General features: G+C 46.4%; 1 protein-coding gene across 1 annotated transcript in view; it reads right to left on the bottom strand.

Annotated features, from left to right (window-relative positions):
* LOC135385772 (heat shock cognate 71 kDa protein-like) overlaps window positions 1–9667 on the bottom strand; it is a 39381-nt gene extending 29714 nt beyond the window's left edge. The window contains exons 1-4 of the mRNA XM_064615284.1: window positions 9538–9667; window positions 7544–7786; window positions 6472–6827; window positions 2721–3001 (exon numbers count right to left, since the gene is read on the bottom strand). Of these exons, the coding sequence (XP_064471354.1) occupies window positions 2721–3001; window positions 6472–6827; window positions 7544–7754 (848 nt within the window). The 5' untranslated portion in view covers window positions 7755–7786; window positions 9538–9667. The remainder of the gene's footprint in view (window positions 1–2720; window positions 3002–6471; window positions 6828–7543; window positions 7787–9537) is intronic.
* Between the last annotated feature and the right edge of the window lie 7408 nt (window positions 9668–17075).

The raw sequence follows: 17075 nt of genomic DNA on the forward strand, positions 1-17075 counted from the left end.
AAACGAGAAACTACTCGTGTCAGAGTCTCTTTTAGGCATATTCAGAACCAAAAACTACAGGCCTATAGTAGTCCTTCCTGCATTAAGCAAGGTTGCGGAGAGATTAATAATTACGCGGCTAGAGAAATTCTTCACAGACCAGGCTTGTTAACTCATTCCAAATTTGGCTTGCGGAAGTTAAAATCCACTTATACGGCTTTCATTACTATAACAGAAAAAAATCGAACGCTACATTGATTCCAAGCTCTTGGCCATAGGAATTTTCTTGGACCTTAGCAAGGCATTTCACCTGAAATAATCATGAACTACTTATGAAACTGGAAAGGTATGGACAACAACAAAAACTTTATTTGATGCTACATATGCAATACCAGGTGCGCCATAACTTTTGAGGAACTACCTTACTGAGAGAATACAGTACGTCTCAATGGACAATGCTAATTCCTCAAAGTCTTTAATGTCATTTAATCCATATTTGGGCAATTTCTATTTTAATGTACGTCAATGCCTTTCCAGGGTATATACATATAAGCTCCATCGCGTCATTAGTATTATATGCTGATGACGCAAACATATTTATAGAAGCAAGTTCAATTGACTCTGTTTGCCAAAGCAAATGCCACTCTCGGAAAATGCTTCTCTTAGTTATCCTTTAACCTGCTTGTTACCAATATCGAATTTTTTTAATATTTCGACGTAATAAAAACAAACAAACAAACAAAGAAGTAGAAACAAGCAGGTTCAGGTTATCGATATCCTAAAGACTAATACCATGTTGTTAACATGAAGGCCGGCCAGCTGGTGGATGATCTCCATAATGTAAAAGCCTTAGTCTGGGCGCGCAGGGGGACGACACAAACACACGATTCAAACCAGCAAAGTTTACTAATCACAAGAACACCATGTACATAGTGACACAGCAAGGGAGAAGAGGGAAAGGAAGGTAACAAGAAGGTCACATACTCGGGAGAAGGTCAAGCGATGTAAGGGTTACAAAAGGCGTCGGTAAGGCGGATGAATAGCCACAGAAGTAACACTGACACAGTTTCCCTTTGGCATTCCGCAATTAGGGCCGCCACCAGGCCGGTTATTTGCTCGCTCTGCCGGTTGCCGGTAGAAAGGTGATACCGGCAGCCTTTTGCCGGTATTTTGGGCTCAATACCTTTCACATGTGCTTTTTCGGGGGTTTCCCTTCAACATTCCACTGCAGCTTGAATAAATCTGGAGTACAGACCCAACTCCGCAGTCACTAGTCGTTGTCTTAGTTATTCATTGCAGTCTTGTATTCGGAGGGGACAAGAGCAGTGGTTATGCAAAGCTGTTGGTGGTTGTGTCGAGCCAGCTAGAACTTAGGCCGTATACAACCATCATGAGATCCTCGCCTTCAAAGAAGATTTGTCTGCGTCGATGCGTTTTTCAAAGTGAGTAGCAATACAATCCGGTTGCTCCAATACAGTCCAGTGTGGCGTTCATGCCTGTTTATAGCAATTTCTAACATCAATAATCCAGCCCCACACAGGAACATATGTTTCCTGATACTTGAGCGAGCACGCTCGCTCTTTCTCTCTATCGGCTTGTCCACCCCTCACCCACTTGCCCTTTCCCGCGAGCCTTTCCCTCTAATTCCACCTCCTCTCCCTCAGCCGGTATTTTTCACTGCGAAAGGTGGCAACCCTATCCGGCAATGCGGGAAACTGTGTCAGTGTTGCTTCTGTGGCTATTCATCCGTCTTACCGAGGCCTTTTGTAACCCTTGCACTCCCTTGACCTTCTGCCGAGTGTGTGACCTTCTTGTTACCTTCATTTCACTCTTTTCCGATGCTGAGTCACTATAGTATATGTACATGGTGTTCTTGTGATTAGTAAACTTTGCTTGTTTGATTCGTGTGTTTGTGTGGTCCCTCTCTGTGCAGGGCGTGAGCTGAGAAGGAAGAAAGACAGGCACGGATACGTTTCGATAGCGCCGTCTGCGGCTATTTGCACTGGCTGTTTTTCAATGTTCTTGTAAACTTGATTGCGCAGCGACAATACACCGCACAGCGAAAATATTTTGCATCGTGACTCATGATGGAGAGCTTGACAGATCAGACGTGTTTCGAGCTCTGTTAAATGTAACCTCATTGCTCCTTTAAGATCTCGGGACGCTCAATGACCTCATGACTTCACTTGCACCGTGCTCTATAGCATCAGAGACCGTTTGGTGTAACGCCATTTAAGTACACATAATACGTGGTAATCGTTGTATGCCGCTAAATATGTACACTTAACATTAGCCTGCAAAGTTCTGCCCTCTGGAAAGGTTGAACATCAAGAGGGAGCTGCCGCCCAAAGATTAGCCTCGGTTACTCAGTTTGTTTACTCTTATTAATCTGCTGAGTTTGATTTTACGGTTTGGTTGTTTACGACGCGAGACAACTCAGTTAAATGCTTATGTGGTTCATTGTACCCCTTTGCCATCCAACAATGATAATCCGAGGCGGCTGAAGGCCCTCCGAAACGTCGACAGTTTATCGACTTCAACCTTTCAATTGACATGCGTAGTTTGTTACGTTAACAGCAGCCGAATTTCAAAGAACCTCGTACAGCACGACCAAGTGCAATTTTGTCTGACTTATCATTAGTTTCAGACTCTCAACATGTAGTTATGTTCCCAAATACTGCAAGGAGCTAGTTATAGAAATACTGCCATGCCGTATGTGGCAATCGCTATCGTTTGCATACCTAGCTTGCGTGCATGAAGACAGCGTGCGTTTAGCCTTTTCACACGCAGTTCGAAGCCTGCGTACCGCTTTCTTGTCTTGTTCCATTGACTTTTTGTGCTTCCTCTGAAACTCTTGCGCTAGATACACCACCATGCGGCTGTCAAAATCCTCTCCTCCCAAGTGTGTGTCACCAGACGTCGCCTTCACTTCAAAAATGCCCCTGTCTATGGTGAGCAGCGAAACGTCAAATGTTCCTCCTCCAAGGTCAAAGATGACAACGTTGCGCTCTGTGTCGTCTGACTGCGATAGTACAAAATAAAACGTGGAAATACGTTATGATGACACAGGACTATGAACCTGAGCTTACAATTGAATATTCAAGAAAGAGAGCTTGCATTCTGCTTCAATGAATCAAAACCACTCATGGGAAAAATTATTTGAAAACTGTCTGAGTTACGGGTACAGTTAGCATGCGAATAAAGTAGCCAAGTTACAATTGTTACTCTACATAAATTGTAACTAGTTAAGTTACATCTACAAGTAACTTAGTTGCTTTACAGTTACTTTGCAAAGTGGCAAAAACAAAACTTTCAGTTCAAAAACTTTTATTGTAGATTCTTCGCAATGTGAATTACTTCTGTAGGTTACACTTGAACAACATCTATTGCTCGCAGTTTCTATCTGAGTCTGTCCCGCTTTATTCCAAAGCATCTCTACAGGATGCCGTAATGCCGCTCAACTGGGTACTAGACGGGACCAACGCTTCTTCCGTATTGTACTTGCGGGGGGGGGGGGCGACCACAAAACTCTCTTCTTGTCGTCGGAGTAATAGTTTCATATTACACTGTAGCAATATCGAAATCACCTTTAATTTGAACCCTTTGGCTAGCGTGCAGGCGTTGTACGTCTGTGCGAGAATACTTACTAGCGAGAGCCCTGCACTGGGCCGGGCCAGGCTTCTTATTGGCTGTGTGCTCCGTGCCGACAAAATACGCGGCCGGGCCCGGGCTTCTTACGATTATTAAATTAAAATTACGAAAAATTAAAAATTAAAATTACGATTCTGAAAGTAACTAGTTACTGAAAGAAGTTAACCAGTTACAGTACTTTCTTGGGAAATGGTAATTAGTTAGCTACAGCTACTAGTTACTTTTCGAGTAGCTAGTTGCTGTAACTAGTTACTTCTACTAAGTTACCTGCCAAGACTAATCAAAACTGAATGTGCGCTAGCGTGTCGTACGAGTAAAAGGTGGACGGTAGACACGGACATCTCGCTGCCTATCCCAATACCTCTGTTATGCAAGTGTGTTCAACGTTTCCATTAAGTATTCTACCCGTTATCTATCCCAGGAGAAGGTAATTCACTACCGGTCAGATTTCGGAACGTCCCTTGACAGCATCCATTTTGTGAGCAATATCATGTCTTAAGCCGGCCAAATCTGCGTGATATGATACGAGCACGTCTTGCATTCTTCTCTGCCCCATACTACTATTCCTGCGTCGGTTCCAATTATTCCTGATTCCAGCAGCCATTTTTCCCGGTATATTATATGTTGTTATCATGCAGCCCATTTCTAGAAACCAGGAGGTCTTTTGATACTTACGCAATGTTTCGATTAAACCTGCAGTGGAGTGCACACAAACCGGATCAGATAAATTAGCTCGTCTGACCTTCAACGTCTTCAAGTGAAGTCGAATCGTACGAGAGGCCTGTTGCACAGCGTCAGGTAGTTGCCACTTTTTGCCCAATGTCAGTGGCAGCACGTATAGCGCTGTGTGGATGCCAGTTGTCACTTGTAGTACGCGTTCTCAGAACTATAATTTTGCTGCCGCGACACTTGCTTCGTATAGCTCCAGAGGAGCGCTCCTGATGGCATCAAATTTCTTCAGTCGCGACTGCCGTTAAGAATGCGCAACGGAACGGCATAGTTGGGCGCACCAGGCGCGCTCTGCACCTGGAGCCAAAGCTGCAGCTGGATGACGGCGCGAGTCACAACGCCTACGTCGTTCAGTACTTGCGGGTACTCCAGATTGTACTCAAACCAATACAACCAGTGCAACTAACAAATTATCTGTTCTGCTGAAATTGAAAAGTGGCATTTTACATTGCAAAAGGAAAGCTTCGGAATAGCAACTCGGAATAGCAGTCCTACCCTGTGGCACGTGCAGCATGTATAACCACACAAGTGGGCTCGCCTTACGTGTAAATCTACTGCCAATTACTATTTTTATTATTCGGAATAGCAATTGCCCTCGTGTCACTGTTCTTCAAAATTTCCCTGACGAAAACGACCTTTACACAGTAATGCGCATACTTGAACCATTGTCGTGGAGTGTGGCCACGCCACGCCCATCAGTAAAGGCGCTGTGGCACTTCGCCGCTGACAGGTATACCGGATAAGTGTAATAGACGGTTACATTCGTTCATGTAAAGCTTTAAGTTTTATAGCAAAATGGGTGATATGATGCACAGGAGTAAAAATCATCTCGGCAGGCATCTCTACTAGTTAGGCGGTTGCAGGCCAGGCCATGTGCTTTCGAGAACTAATACGCTATGCATGTATGTCAGCTGTCTACGCAGCTCCTCAGTCTCTCTCTCTCTCTCTGTCCTTTTTACTCATGGAGCGACATCATTGGTCCCTGTACCAAATAAGAAGGCAACATTTCAAGGGTGAGGCGCACTTGGTTTCTTCTGTTGACCGGTCTACGAATATTCCCTTGTTGCTGCCTTGTGATGGACAGACACTTCGTCACGTGGTTTATGTCTCTCCTCTACGCAGGGACAAACTGACGGAACTGTAGGAAGCTTGAGCCGGAAGTCTGTTCGAGGGGGTTTGTATCGGAAACCAAGACACGTAGTTCGATTTTTTTTCCTCAGTACTCTCGCACGTATAGTGTGATGCCAGCACGATGCAATGAATCACGTCTATCAAGTGTTACAACTTATTTAAATACGAGATGTTGAGACTTGCCCCTAAGAACGGCGCCAATTTTTCTAGCCGCTTTGAACGGCACATGTTTACGCAGCTTACTACAATAACATGTCGTCAAAGCGGTCGGCACAGTATCTGCACATGGAGTACACCTGCGTACAGAATTGTGATGTTGGGCCTGCAAAGCAAAATGCGCTAAACAGTTGGTTGAGTTTCCGCCAGGACTTAGCGTGATGTTAGTTTTCTTTATATCTGAGTTTGTTTGTCTTCATTAAATACTATTCTGGAAGATTCCCAAGTATAGCTTAGCAAATAAAGCATCTTCGTTGCGGTTTGTGCTGTGTAAAAATATATATATATATATATATATATATATATATATATATATATATACACGTGATTCAGATATTTCCTTTCCTCGTACAGTCATTTTCTTTGGAACGGTTCACAGTAACGGTGCATCGGTGAAGGGTCAATTAGTTGGCGCTAGAGAAGTAACAATATTATTAGTTCGATAGGAGGGACGGAGAGATCTGAACAGAGACGAGGGGAAAATTAATCACCGCGGAATCTATGAGATCCATTACCGTTTCCGAAATCAAGGACGTAAAACGTGCGGCTTCTACCCCGTTTCAATGAAGTTTGACGTGAACAAATAAAGCGTGTTCTGGAATTGCTAGAGCATTGTTGCTTCGCTAAGCGTGATTTCAGCCTCCTGTATGGGGAACTTCTGGGCGAGGGGCCGGAAGTCCCCCATTCGCACTCTTTACATTGTTCAACCAGCTCCCCGAATGAAGGTAAGCGCAAATAACACGTTGGATTGTCAAAATCAGTTACCTTATCCAGGCCATAGGCAATGGCTGCAGCTGTAGGTTCATTGATTATACGAAGCACATTAAGCCCAGCAATGCTGCCTGCGTCCTTTGTCGCCTGTCGCTGGCTGTCATTGAAATAGGCAGGCACCGTGACGACAGCTTCGGAAACTCTCCCGCCGAGATACGATTCGGCTATGTCTTTCATTTTGCCCAAAACCATGGAGGAAATTTCTTCTGGGTAGAACTTCTTGACGTCTTTCTTGTGAATGATCTCGATCATGGGTCGGTTGTGATCGCTGACTACTTTGAATGGCCAATGCTTCATGTCGTTCTGTACGGTTGGGTCATCGAAACGTCTTCCAATTAACCGCTTGGCGTCTGCACAATAATTAAAGTTCTTGTAATATTTCGCGAAAAGCAACATTCCAGTCTGACATAGTTTAAAGCAACCCATTTAAAAAGAACAGGATCATGAAACGAGGCTGGGCTTTCGAGTCGAGTTCGAGTTTCGAAGCTTCGACTTCGACGAATCCTCAAACGAGACTGACTTTCGAGGAAGACTCGACTTTAGTGTTCGGCAGTAGCCTGCGCTGCAAAGTTGGTTATCTGGCCAGCAGATCAGGCCTTACTCGAATTCAGCTCAGTCGCTCCAAAGCGATCCTATATGCGGTTCAATCAAATTCTGTCCTTTCCGAAGTGGAATAGGCGTTGTCCTCCCAGCGCTCGAGACGCACCTGTTTCGGCTTCAGATGTAACTAACCGGTATACCGGTACCGGCACGGATATGCCGGTATCTAGACATTGGGGTTACATGGCACATTGATCACTTGTGCGTGAGTTATTTCAATAAGCTTAAGCACAGGAAGTTTTTCATGGAGCAACCAAAAAAAGTAAATAAAAACCAATGTAAAACGAATGTTTGCCATATTGCCGTCCACAGAAACGTCGACCTAACCGCAATCGATGGTATACGTCTTGATGAACACGAGCCATGTACGGCAGATCTGCCCAAGTGGACACATTTCCACTTACGGCGATTAATACAACTTGTTGACCGTACTATACAAACTATCTGTGCCAGCATAGTGGATTACCGAAGACAGTGTTGGTAGGATTGAGAGCCGCCTGATTCTTTGCTGCCTCGCCGATGAGTCGCTCGAACTCAGTGAAGGCCACGTAGCTCGGAGTAGTTCGATTGCCCTGCTCATTGGCGATGATCTCCACCTTGCCCTGTCTGAAGACACCTACGCATGAATAGGTGGTCCCCAGGTCGATGCCGATGGCTAGCACCGGCGGAGTCGACATTTCCCGAGTCGCCGGGCTCACCGCCTTCCAGTCTGGAATAAGGACGTTGGGTGTTTAAAACTGAAGGACAGCAGTTCACGAAAAGTCAGCGAGTGCTTGTGGCGGGACTCTCTGATTACCGGTCAGGTGTGCTACCAATTACACTACGCCGACACCGCGCTTTCGTCAACATACCAATGCCTCGTTCACGAAGACACGGGCACACATTCACCGGGTCACATTCTCTCCTACATTTCCTTCCATGCACGCTCACATTCACACCCAGACGAAACTGAATAGACCAACGCGCAAGCGCAATTGTGTTGGTGCGGCTTTAGTCCTCCAAGGCTTTAGTCCACGGCTTTAGTCCACAAAGCGGCGGTTTTGGTCGAAATTATTGTTCGTTTAACCTCTGCAATTTACGTTCGGTGTTTGATTTTGACTGGCCAATAAACCTCTACCCGAGAAACGTCATCATGACGTAGGTAGACAGATTGAAACCGAAACAAATCGGAAGGGGAAGGCTGGGTTCCACGAATGGCCCCTTGTTCTCTGCCTCCTATTCGCTGCGAGATCGACCTATAGGGAACGACACTGTCGCCTTTCTAGTGTGGATAACACGTGGGCCGGTGTTCGGAGTTAATGGTTCTTTTCCGTAATTCTTGTGTATATTCGCCGGAAGATCATTTGTGCCGCGATGGTACGATACTTTTCGGTTTCCCAATGCTCCATGTACTGCACTGAATGCGGAATAAGCGTGTAAAAGCTGACGACGCGTCCACACTACGGTAGTTCTCCGTTCTCCGCAGTGCGATAACACCGTTCGATCTCGGAGCGAATTGAACGAAAGGTAGGACCGAAGGTCGCGTCCCTTTCAGGGACCATCGTAATCCCTCATACCGTGGTTTTCGTGCGCGACCTTATTCGCCCCAAGCATCGAGCGTGGTTCAACTCTACCAAATTGGTGGCGCTGTCGAATACTATGACGTCATTTGTTTACAAAGAAGGGGTCTATTGATCACTACACTGCAGAAGCTGTGTTGTGCCCCGAGCTTGTATTATTAAGTTCGTATTCGCATTGTAGCTGAACTGTACACGGAGGTAGGACGCACAAGAACGTGCGCTCCTCCTATGTGTTTCGTAACTTTTACACATGTTAAGGGAAAAAATAATAAATAAAAAATAAAACATCGGAGGCTCTCGCCATGAAGCACCTCCCTTAACATTTCCTCACCGGTTCGTTGAATGCTCTGCCTTTCTACATAACTTTACACAGGCTCTCTTAAACAGGGCATATGTGTGGGATGTTGCACATATCTTTCTCTGACTGCTTTATATATTTTGCCCGCAATAAGTACAAAGCGCCACATAATTGTCTGCATTCCTCTACACTCACAAATTCCACAATGGTTCAAAGCCTTTCAGAGTTCCCACGCTGTTGTGAACCGATGCGATATCCGTAGCCTGTCTCTCGTACCCCGTGAAAAAGCACATAAACCTAAAGAAAGTGCCTCGGTTTATACGGTATTTGTGGTAGCTTTGAGAGGATTGCGGGATACCTAATCCTTGCACGCAGTGTGCCGCAGTGTTCCCGCGCAGTGGATGCCGCGACATTCTTACGAGACCTCTGCTTCACGTCCCTACGTCCCGTCCCTACGTCACAAGGACGAAATAAACAAGTTCCCACAAGACCAACCTTCTTAACCTCTTCGAAGAGTATGAGGACACCAATGTTGTGTAGAACATACAACGCTGTTTTTGAAGAGTTTTGTGTAACGTAAATAGAATTTTGTAATGTACTTACTCAGCTACCGAGTTCCTGGCGTAACCGGCCGCTCCCAGGTGGGATTTTTTAAGGCCCGATGTCAAAGACGGGGCACTGCATTCCAATCGGACGATCGCCCGTCGCGGCGGTGGCGGAGACTTCTTCTTTATCAGCGCACATGTCTCGAGCGTACGCATTTTTTACCATATGTCTCTGTTTATTGTTGTACACCTGTGAGTCTCTTGGCTGTTGAACCTCTACTATCATTGGTGCTGTACCTACCGGTGGCACATTTCTACCCATAATGAGGGAGCACGTAGAGCTTGTAGGGAACTATTTAATCCGTCTTTCATGAAAGACTTCTGTCCTTTCGAGAAGAACTAGAACGAGAACAAGACTCATAACAAGCTCCTACTGTGCATATCATTGAGCGATTCGTCCAAATACGCACCGTTTGGATTGGTCGACAACTACTCCGCGACACGTGGAAGTGTGTATAGGTGTATACAATAATCACGACAGACATCACGTCACTTGGCCGCCCTGTGAGTGACACGCAGGGATTAGTGGTAGTCATGGTTTTAAATTGCAGACACCACGGACTTCCTCCATCAACCGTGTTGTATTGAAGGACTCAGTGGACTTCTGCAATCCACATGGACCTTCTTCAACCCTCACGTTTATCCCCGCCTGTTTCATTACAAAAGCACATCTTTGTAAACCTGTGTGTATGATGGAAGAATAATTAAGCACAAGAAGAAAGCAGGTTTTCCCCGACAGACTGAGGCTTCTACATTCATACATGCAGACAGCACATATGTAGATCGCACTCACTAACCACGAATGAGACCCACAGACTTGTCAGTAACGTCATCCAGATACGACGCGTACAGAAGTGTCTTATCCGGTCTGCTAGCTATGTGGACAAAGCGCGCAACAACGCGCAGACCTTGCACACGTTCGTCTGGCAAGCATCATAAAAGCATCTCAGCAGCCACTGCCTTCATTGCGTGAGCAACGCACAATATGGCCTACGCCTTTGACGCCTACTCGTACAATACAACCCACTTATCGTAGCTTGGCGATTTTCAGGCACGTTATGTTTCAGGCAGTGCACATGAAGTTATCGTGGCAGAATGAAAGCCACTCTGAAGCTCAAGTTACACAAGAAACTATAACTTGAAAAATAAGTAACTTCTGCATCCGGTGTAACGAATTACAAACAACAGGTGCGCAATATTAGGAAAGCGAATGTGTGCGTCGTTTTTGTTGCCTCTGAAAGACGGGAGTTGACTAAAAGACAGCGAGTTCCGGTGGCTGATTACCGGTCAGGTGTGCTACCGATTACACTGCCCTGACATCGCGAGACATAGCAAGGCCTAGTTGATAACGACACAAACGCAGATTCACTCTGGCACATTCTCTCTTACATTTTCTTCCATGTGCGCTCACACTCACACTCACGAAAACAAAAATGTTCGTGGCCATAAGGCCTATAAGGATAACTCCGAAACACAGGCGTATGAAGGTTCTAGAAGAGCATATAGTTGTTTATCTACGTTACAAGCAATGTATCCTTACGCTGTTCATAGCGGTGCTTTACAGACGACAGGAGATTTTCACGTTCTGTACGAGGACCAGTTCAAAATTGAACTGATGCATTTGACATTGGTTAATCCTCAAAACAGGCACCAAAGCTAGAAAACTTTCTCCTGCACTTATTTATTATATTGGTTTCATTCCGCGCCGTCCACTTTATGTCCAGTTAGTTTGATCGCAATGCGTTTCAGCTTTCCTTTTAGCCTATTTTGGTAATTACCTACAGGTATGTGGGGCCCGCCGATATTAAATGTCAGGGCCTGAAATAAGGGCACAAAAACGAGAGCTGAATTCTCTCTTCTAAATAGCAATAGAATTCAAGGAAAAAAGGGAAGTATAATATCGCTTTAAAAAAATAGTTTGACTCTGTTACGTAATGTGTCAACTAACACTATAGGACATTGAATGGCGGCAGTAGAATACTGGGAAAGCTATACCCAAGGTTGGGAAGCTTTTTCGTGACGTGCTTCCGTTGTGTGAATGCCTCTGTTTTTTTTTGTTTGTTTTTTTTTTGTCATAGCGCAACATTTGAGCAAGTAGATTACTTGCGTGACCCAAGCCCTTACGTAACATCATCCCCGAAACCTGCCGTTCTGTGCTAATAGTACTCAGTATTCGAAAGAGTTGCTGCGGATTCCAGCACACTGTACATTGGGAGAAGGAACGAAAACGAAAGGGATAAATGTTTCAGACAGTTACAGTGCTTGCTCTTGACTGGTCTTGTGTAGTTTGCTGAGGATGATGTATGTTCAGAATGATGCTTGATGACTTTTGCACCTCTTTGCAATGCTCTTAACACTTGAGCAACACGCTTATTATTATTTTTTTGTACCTGTGCGATGCGCATTAACGACTTAATAGCATCCGCAAATGAAACTCCCGGTGACTAGATCTCCCTTCCTGTTTTTTTTTTTATATTCCGTGTTAGCGCCGCGAAGCAACTGTGGCTATGAGCGGCGTAAAGACGTGGACAGATGGAGTGAGGCCAGCAGGAAGGAGTGGGGGACAGGGGGGTTAGTATGCGTCCTGGGCCGACTTCAGGGGGAACTGTGCCGACATTCGTCTGGAAAGTCTTTGGAAAACCCAGGGAAAACCTCAGACAGCACAGAGGATTGTGAGGTGAGAGGACGGTGAGAGGATTCGAACCCGTGTCACCTCCCAGTCTCGGCGTGGAAAGCGATCATCTTAACCACTATGCCACGGGAGCTGGTCCTTCCTCGTTTGTGATACATTGCACACATGTACATTACGAATAACAAAGCGGCTCGTGCGATACGTTATGCTCCTAAAAATGAGTTTAGAAATGTATACCTCCACGCATTGCACAACGCACTACGACGAGGGGGCGCAAACGAACTAATCTGTGTAGAGGAAACACATCTCCACTTGGAGCTTCGGTCATCGTCCCGTCGTAGGCTCAGTATGGAGCGAAAAAGACGAAGCAATATTTTCTCCTCATACGCGTTGTATTTTCTAAACACTAATTGCAAGATCATTAAACCTACTACTACCTCATTACTATAAGAATATTTGCTTCCATGGTCTTTGATGTAATCCTGCGTCAGTTCTTACAACCGTGCCCGCCTTCCACCCCGGGACTGGGAGGTGACGCGTGTTCGCATCCGGCACGAGCTGTGCTGTCTGATGCTTTCCCTGGGTTTTCCGACAGACCTTCGAGGCGAATGGCGGTACAGTTCCCCCTGAAGCCGGCCCAGGACGCATACTAACCCCCTGTCCCCCACTGATGCACGTCTGGTGCACTGGTCCGCCTGCAGAGCCTCGTTCGACAGGTTTGCGCCATCGTTCAGAAAATGTGCGTGCGATTTTAAAGAATTTCTCCAGTTTTCGCGTTCAACTGAATACGGCGGCAGTGTTATTTGTCAAAATACGCTTGGATGCCACTATTCAACACATTACGTAGAGCTAACCACGTGTCACATGCATGTGAAGTCCGACAAGTTCAAAGCCGTGACTCATAGCATTTGTCCATTACATCTCGCATGTATTTTACTGCATGCCAGAGTATTGAGGGGAAAGAAATATATTTTTCTGCGTATTCCAGTTGGCGAGATTTGAAGTCTCACAGAACACATGTGCACGTCAAGATCTCACGTCAGATGAGCGAGAACTAGAGCCATTTTCAATCGTGGTCGTGAGCACGTGACCTCTCTCGCACTGCCTCACTCGCGGAGACGCCTGCAGATACGTCGGCAAGAATTTGCGCAGGATTTTCGTCTCAGGGGTTTGCTAGAATACAGAGGGGAGCAGCTGTTACACCCCTATCTCCTCGTTCTTTCTTTTTTATGTGGGCATTTTGGCCTATTTTGGAGGTATTTTGGCCTTTTTTGGCAGGGGTTCTTTTGTGTTTTTGTTTTTTGCTATAGCATGCCTCTACGAAGACGACAGCAAACCGAAGAAGACTATACACAGTTACCCGTCATCTTCACGCTGTCGCAAACCCTTTACAGTAACCGATTATATCAAAGTGGCTGCTGCAAATGCACTGTCTGCATACCACTCGACCACGAGTTTTATTACAGGGTTATAGAAACAGAGATACATGGGATGATGATGAGACGAGCCATTCGCCGTCACTGTGGCGGTGCACTGTCGCATTGCTTTTGTGGAAGGGATGACCATGAAAAAGTGTCCTGTTAGCATCGTAGAAAAAGCCTGGGGTTGTGCAAGGGACGTCCATTAAATCGGTGCGGGACAACAACAAAAACAATATATGAAGGATAAGTGATGATGACATGGGTTGTTTCCCCGTGGTAGCCACAGGGCCCTCACCCACTTCACAGAGGTTAATAGGTTAAACCTTAACCCGGAACGTAGACGCCGCAGAAGTGATGTAAAGCTGCAAGGGAAGCCACATGGCGGGATAGGAACTCTGCAGCAATGCGGAAAGCAATGTCCTGCATCTGTGTACGGGGTATGACCACGGCACGAGAACTTTCGTTATTTTTATTTGTTTAGGGTGCTGCTGACCCGCCGACTGGGGTCGTGACAGGAGTCAGCCGGCATATACAAGACACATTCCAATTTTTGTATAAAAGCGGAAACGTCCCTTGCACTAATAACATTCCCCGGAAGACTGTTCCAGTCGTGAATTGCTTTTGGGTAAATAGAATTCTTAAATACACCTGTACGGGCATAGTGTTCTATGCTCATGTCTTGAACCCATAGTATGTTTGACCAAGCAAGCGACGCGACGCAAGCTGCTGAGTAGTTGGAAAATGAAATTAAGCCGTAATGTCTTGTATTGTAATTCTATAGGAGGCAGTCTTGCTCGGCGGCACAGCCCAGAAGCAGGTGTGCTCGTGCGAAAATCCCTATAAATGAACCGAGCCCTTTTTCTTTGAACACTTTCAAATTTCTTTTTGTGACTAACAATATACGGGTCCCAAACGGTACAAGCATATAGCAATATTGGTGATGGTGATGGTGATGTGATAAAGAAAAAAGTGGGAACGTGAGTTTTGACGAAGTCGAACTGGCTACACCAGTACGCTTACACACAGAAAGTACAAACACACACACAGAGAGATGAACACAGATGATGGTGGAGTTCAACATGTAGTTCAAAAGTTTCGACCAAGTGAGTGTAAAATGTCGGAATCGCTCGTACACAGCACACATCCAGCGAGTCATAGAATGTCCATAAGCCCGGTTGTACGAGTATGTAGAAAATTTCAAGTGCCTTGAGCGCCTTGTCGGACGACGGAGGACCTAACAGTTTCGCGATGTCGAAGTCTCGGGAGTCCACACGAGAGATGCTCGCCTGTAATACCCTTCGAGCATCAACGTATTTCCGACACCTGAGAAGTATGTGTTCTAAGTCCTTTACAATGCCACACTCACTACACTGCGGAGAGAAACATTGGTAGAACAAGTGATTTGTACGCGTTGTTTTATGATCGACTCGTCTCAGGTCATTTCTAATGATAGCGCGCTCTCGTTCGTATTGCCGAAAGGCCAGGAACAACAACAACAACAACTAAATCATGACTATGACCTGGGGTGATTCACCGCTTGAGAGCAGTACCCTACCCCATTACACGAGAACCATGAGATGTGAAATATGAAAATGAAGTTATGTGCAAGTACAACTCGAACTCCCGTCCTCTGGTTGCGCAACGCTATACGTCGCACAAAAGGAAGAAGCATATGAAAGAAGCGCCAATGGTCCTTGAGATGCAGGGGAGGACCCTACAGCGTCTGGAGCAAGCCGGTAGCCAAGAGGAACTCCAAGAACATCAGAAGCCCTCGACGATGTTGGACATGGCTCTGACATGGGCCAAGAATTGCAGCCAGGTTGAACGTCTGTCGGCTAGCACCACTCAGCTGAGCACAGAGTTGCCGCCTCTCCGTTTCGTAGAGCTTACATTCTAGTAGGACGTGCTCAATGTTCGCTACAACGCCACATTTGGCGCATAGGCAGCTGTCACAGTATCCGATTCGGCACTTGAATTGGGGAGTGAAGGCAACGTTGAGACGAAGCCTGTGCAGGAGGGACGTAAAATAGCGTGGTAAACGGTCAGGAACTGAGAAGGACATAGTGGGATCCACCGAATACATGAGAGACCTGTCAGTGATGTCCCGACTCCACTGCTGGCGAGCTAGTGGCTGAATGAGCTCATTCAGGAGTGATCGCCTGTCTCCTCTTGATAACACCGTTGGTACAACAGTCCGAGACTGTTGGGCAGCCGTTGCCGCTCTGTCGGCTTCTTCGAAAGGCCAGGAGGATGTAATGGAGGTCACCGCGAAACAGAAGCGTTGCTTGAAAGCCGGTGTAAATGCGACATTAAGTGTCATGAGGGTGGAATATTGCGGTAACAGAGCGGCATTCCGCGGAGAAGTGTAACGGACAATGTGGGATTTACAGCATAAAGCAGAGTGTGTACGTTGATGTCGTGTTACCCTTGAGACTGCATCCCGGGGACGCGGTGAGGGTCGAAACGAGATATCGGCAGACCCCTCCCCATCCAGAACAATATTATGGGAACACATCGCATGTGCTGGTGTGCTCCTAATGCTGCTCGATCTGCGTTCTCGCTTCCACTAATGCCTACGTGGACTGGGATCTACTGGAGTGCAATAGAGTGGCAAAGTGTTCCTGCCTTCTAGACTTGCAGGATTTCAATGACCACACTGCTGTGGGATCCGCGGAGTACCGTATTGATCACATAGTGCAGCACAGATCTGGGATACGTACAGACAACCCAGGAGCGAAAAGTGCTTTCGAAACAAGAGAATGTCATTAAGTTCGATGCAAGTCGAATACGTCTTATGTGGAAGACGATGACCAGTTGATATTGACTTGGAGGAAATGACAAAGGTGAAGGACGAAATCCCCGTGTGGTTGAACTGTCTGTGAAGACGGCTGTGGAAGTCGCATAACGTTCACACATTATAGCCAGGGTGATCTGCTTAGTCAAGCACGCGGCAACGTCGCCCTTCCTCCTATGGAGACCAGGCACTGCAGGGAGATGACCGGTGCTGGGAAGGTCAAAGGAGGAGTGCTGGGAGCTGCAGGATTCACCAGGGAACCAGGAACCGCTAGGCTTCTGTTTGGTAACACATGGGCGTACCTTATAGTGCTTATGACTCCGGATCTTAGTGACTAGCGGGTGCCGCCGACGGCGGACTATAAGGCGCGGTTACTGCCGACACGTTTCACCATAGCGAAGGGCGTCCAGCGGGGCTTAATTCGTTCCTGCAATGACCATACGATTCTATGCGACGTGGGGAACTCTTAAGCACACACGGAGACATCGTGCCAGGAGACACTGAAGTTTATGGTATGATTGCAAGGCGTTGCTCCCGCATAGGGCAGGTGACATGCCATTGGGGACGCGAACCCGGACGATGACGACACGCGCAAGCACTTGATCCACACCCGCCGTGAGGCAAAATTTGCTTTTCTAATAGAATTCGTCATTAGGTAGGAAGTACAAGCCTTTGCGGCCACGGATATA

Source organism: Ornithodoros turicata, chromosome 2 (genome assembly GCF_037126465.1).
Source record: "Ornithodoros turicata isolate Travis chromosome 2, ASM3712646v1, whole genome shotgun sequence".
Lineage (NCBI taxonomy): Eukaryota > Metazoa > Arthropoda > Arachnida > Ixodida > Argasidae > Ornithodoros > Ornithodoros turicata.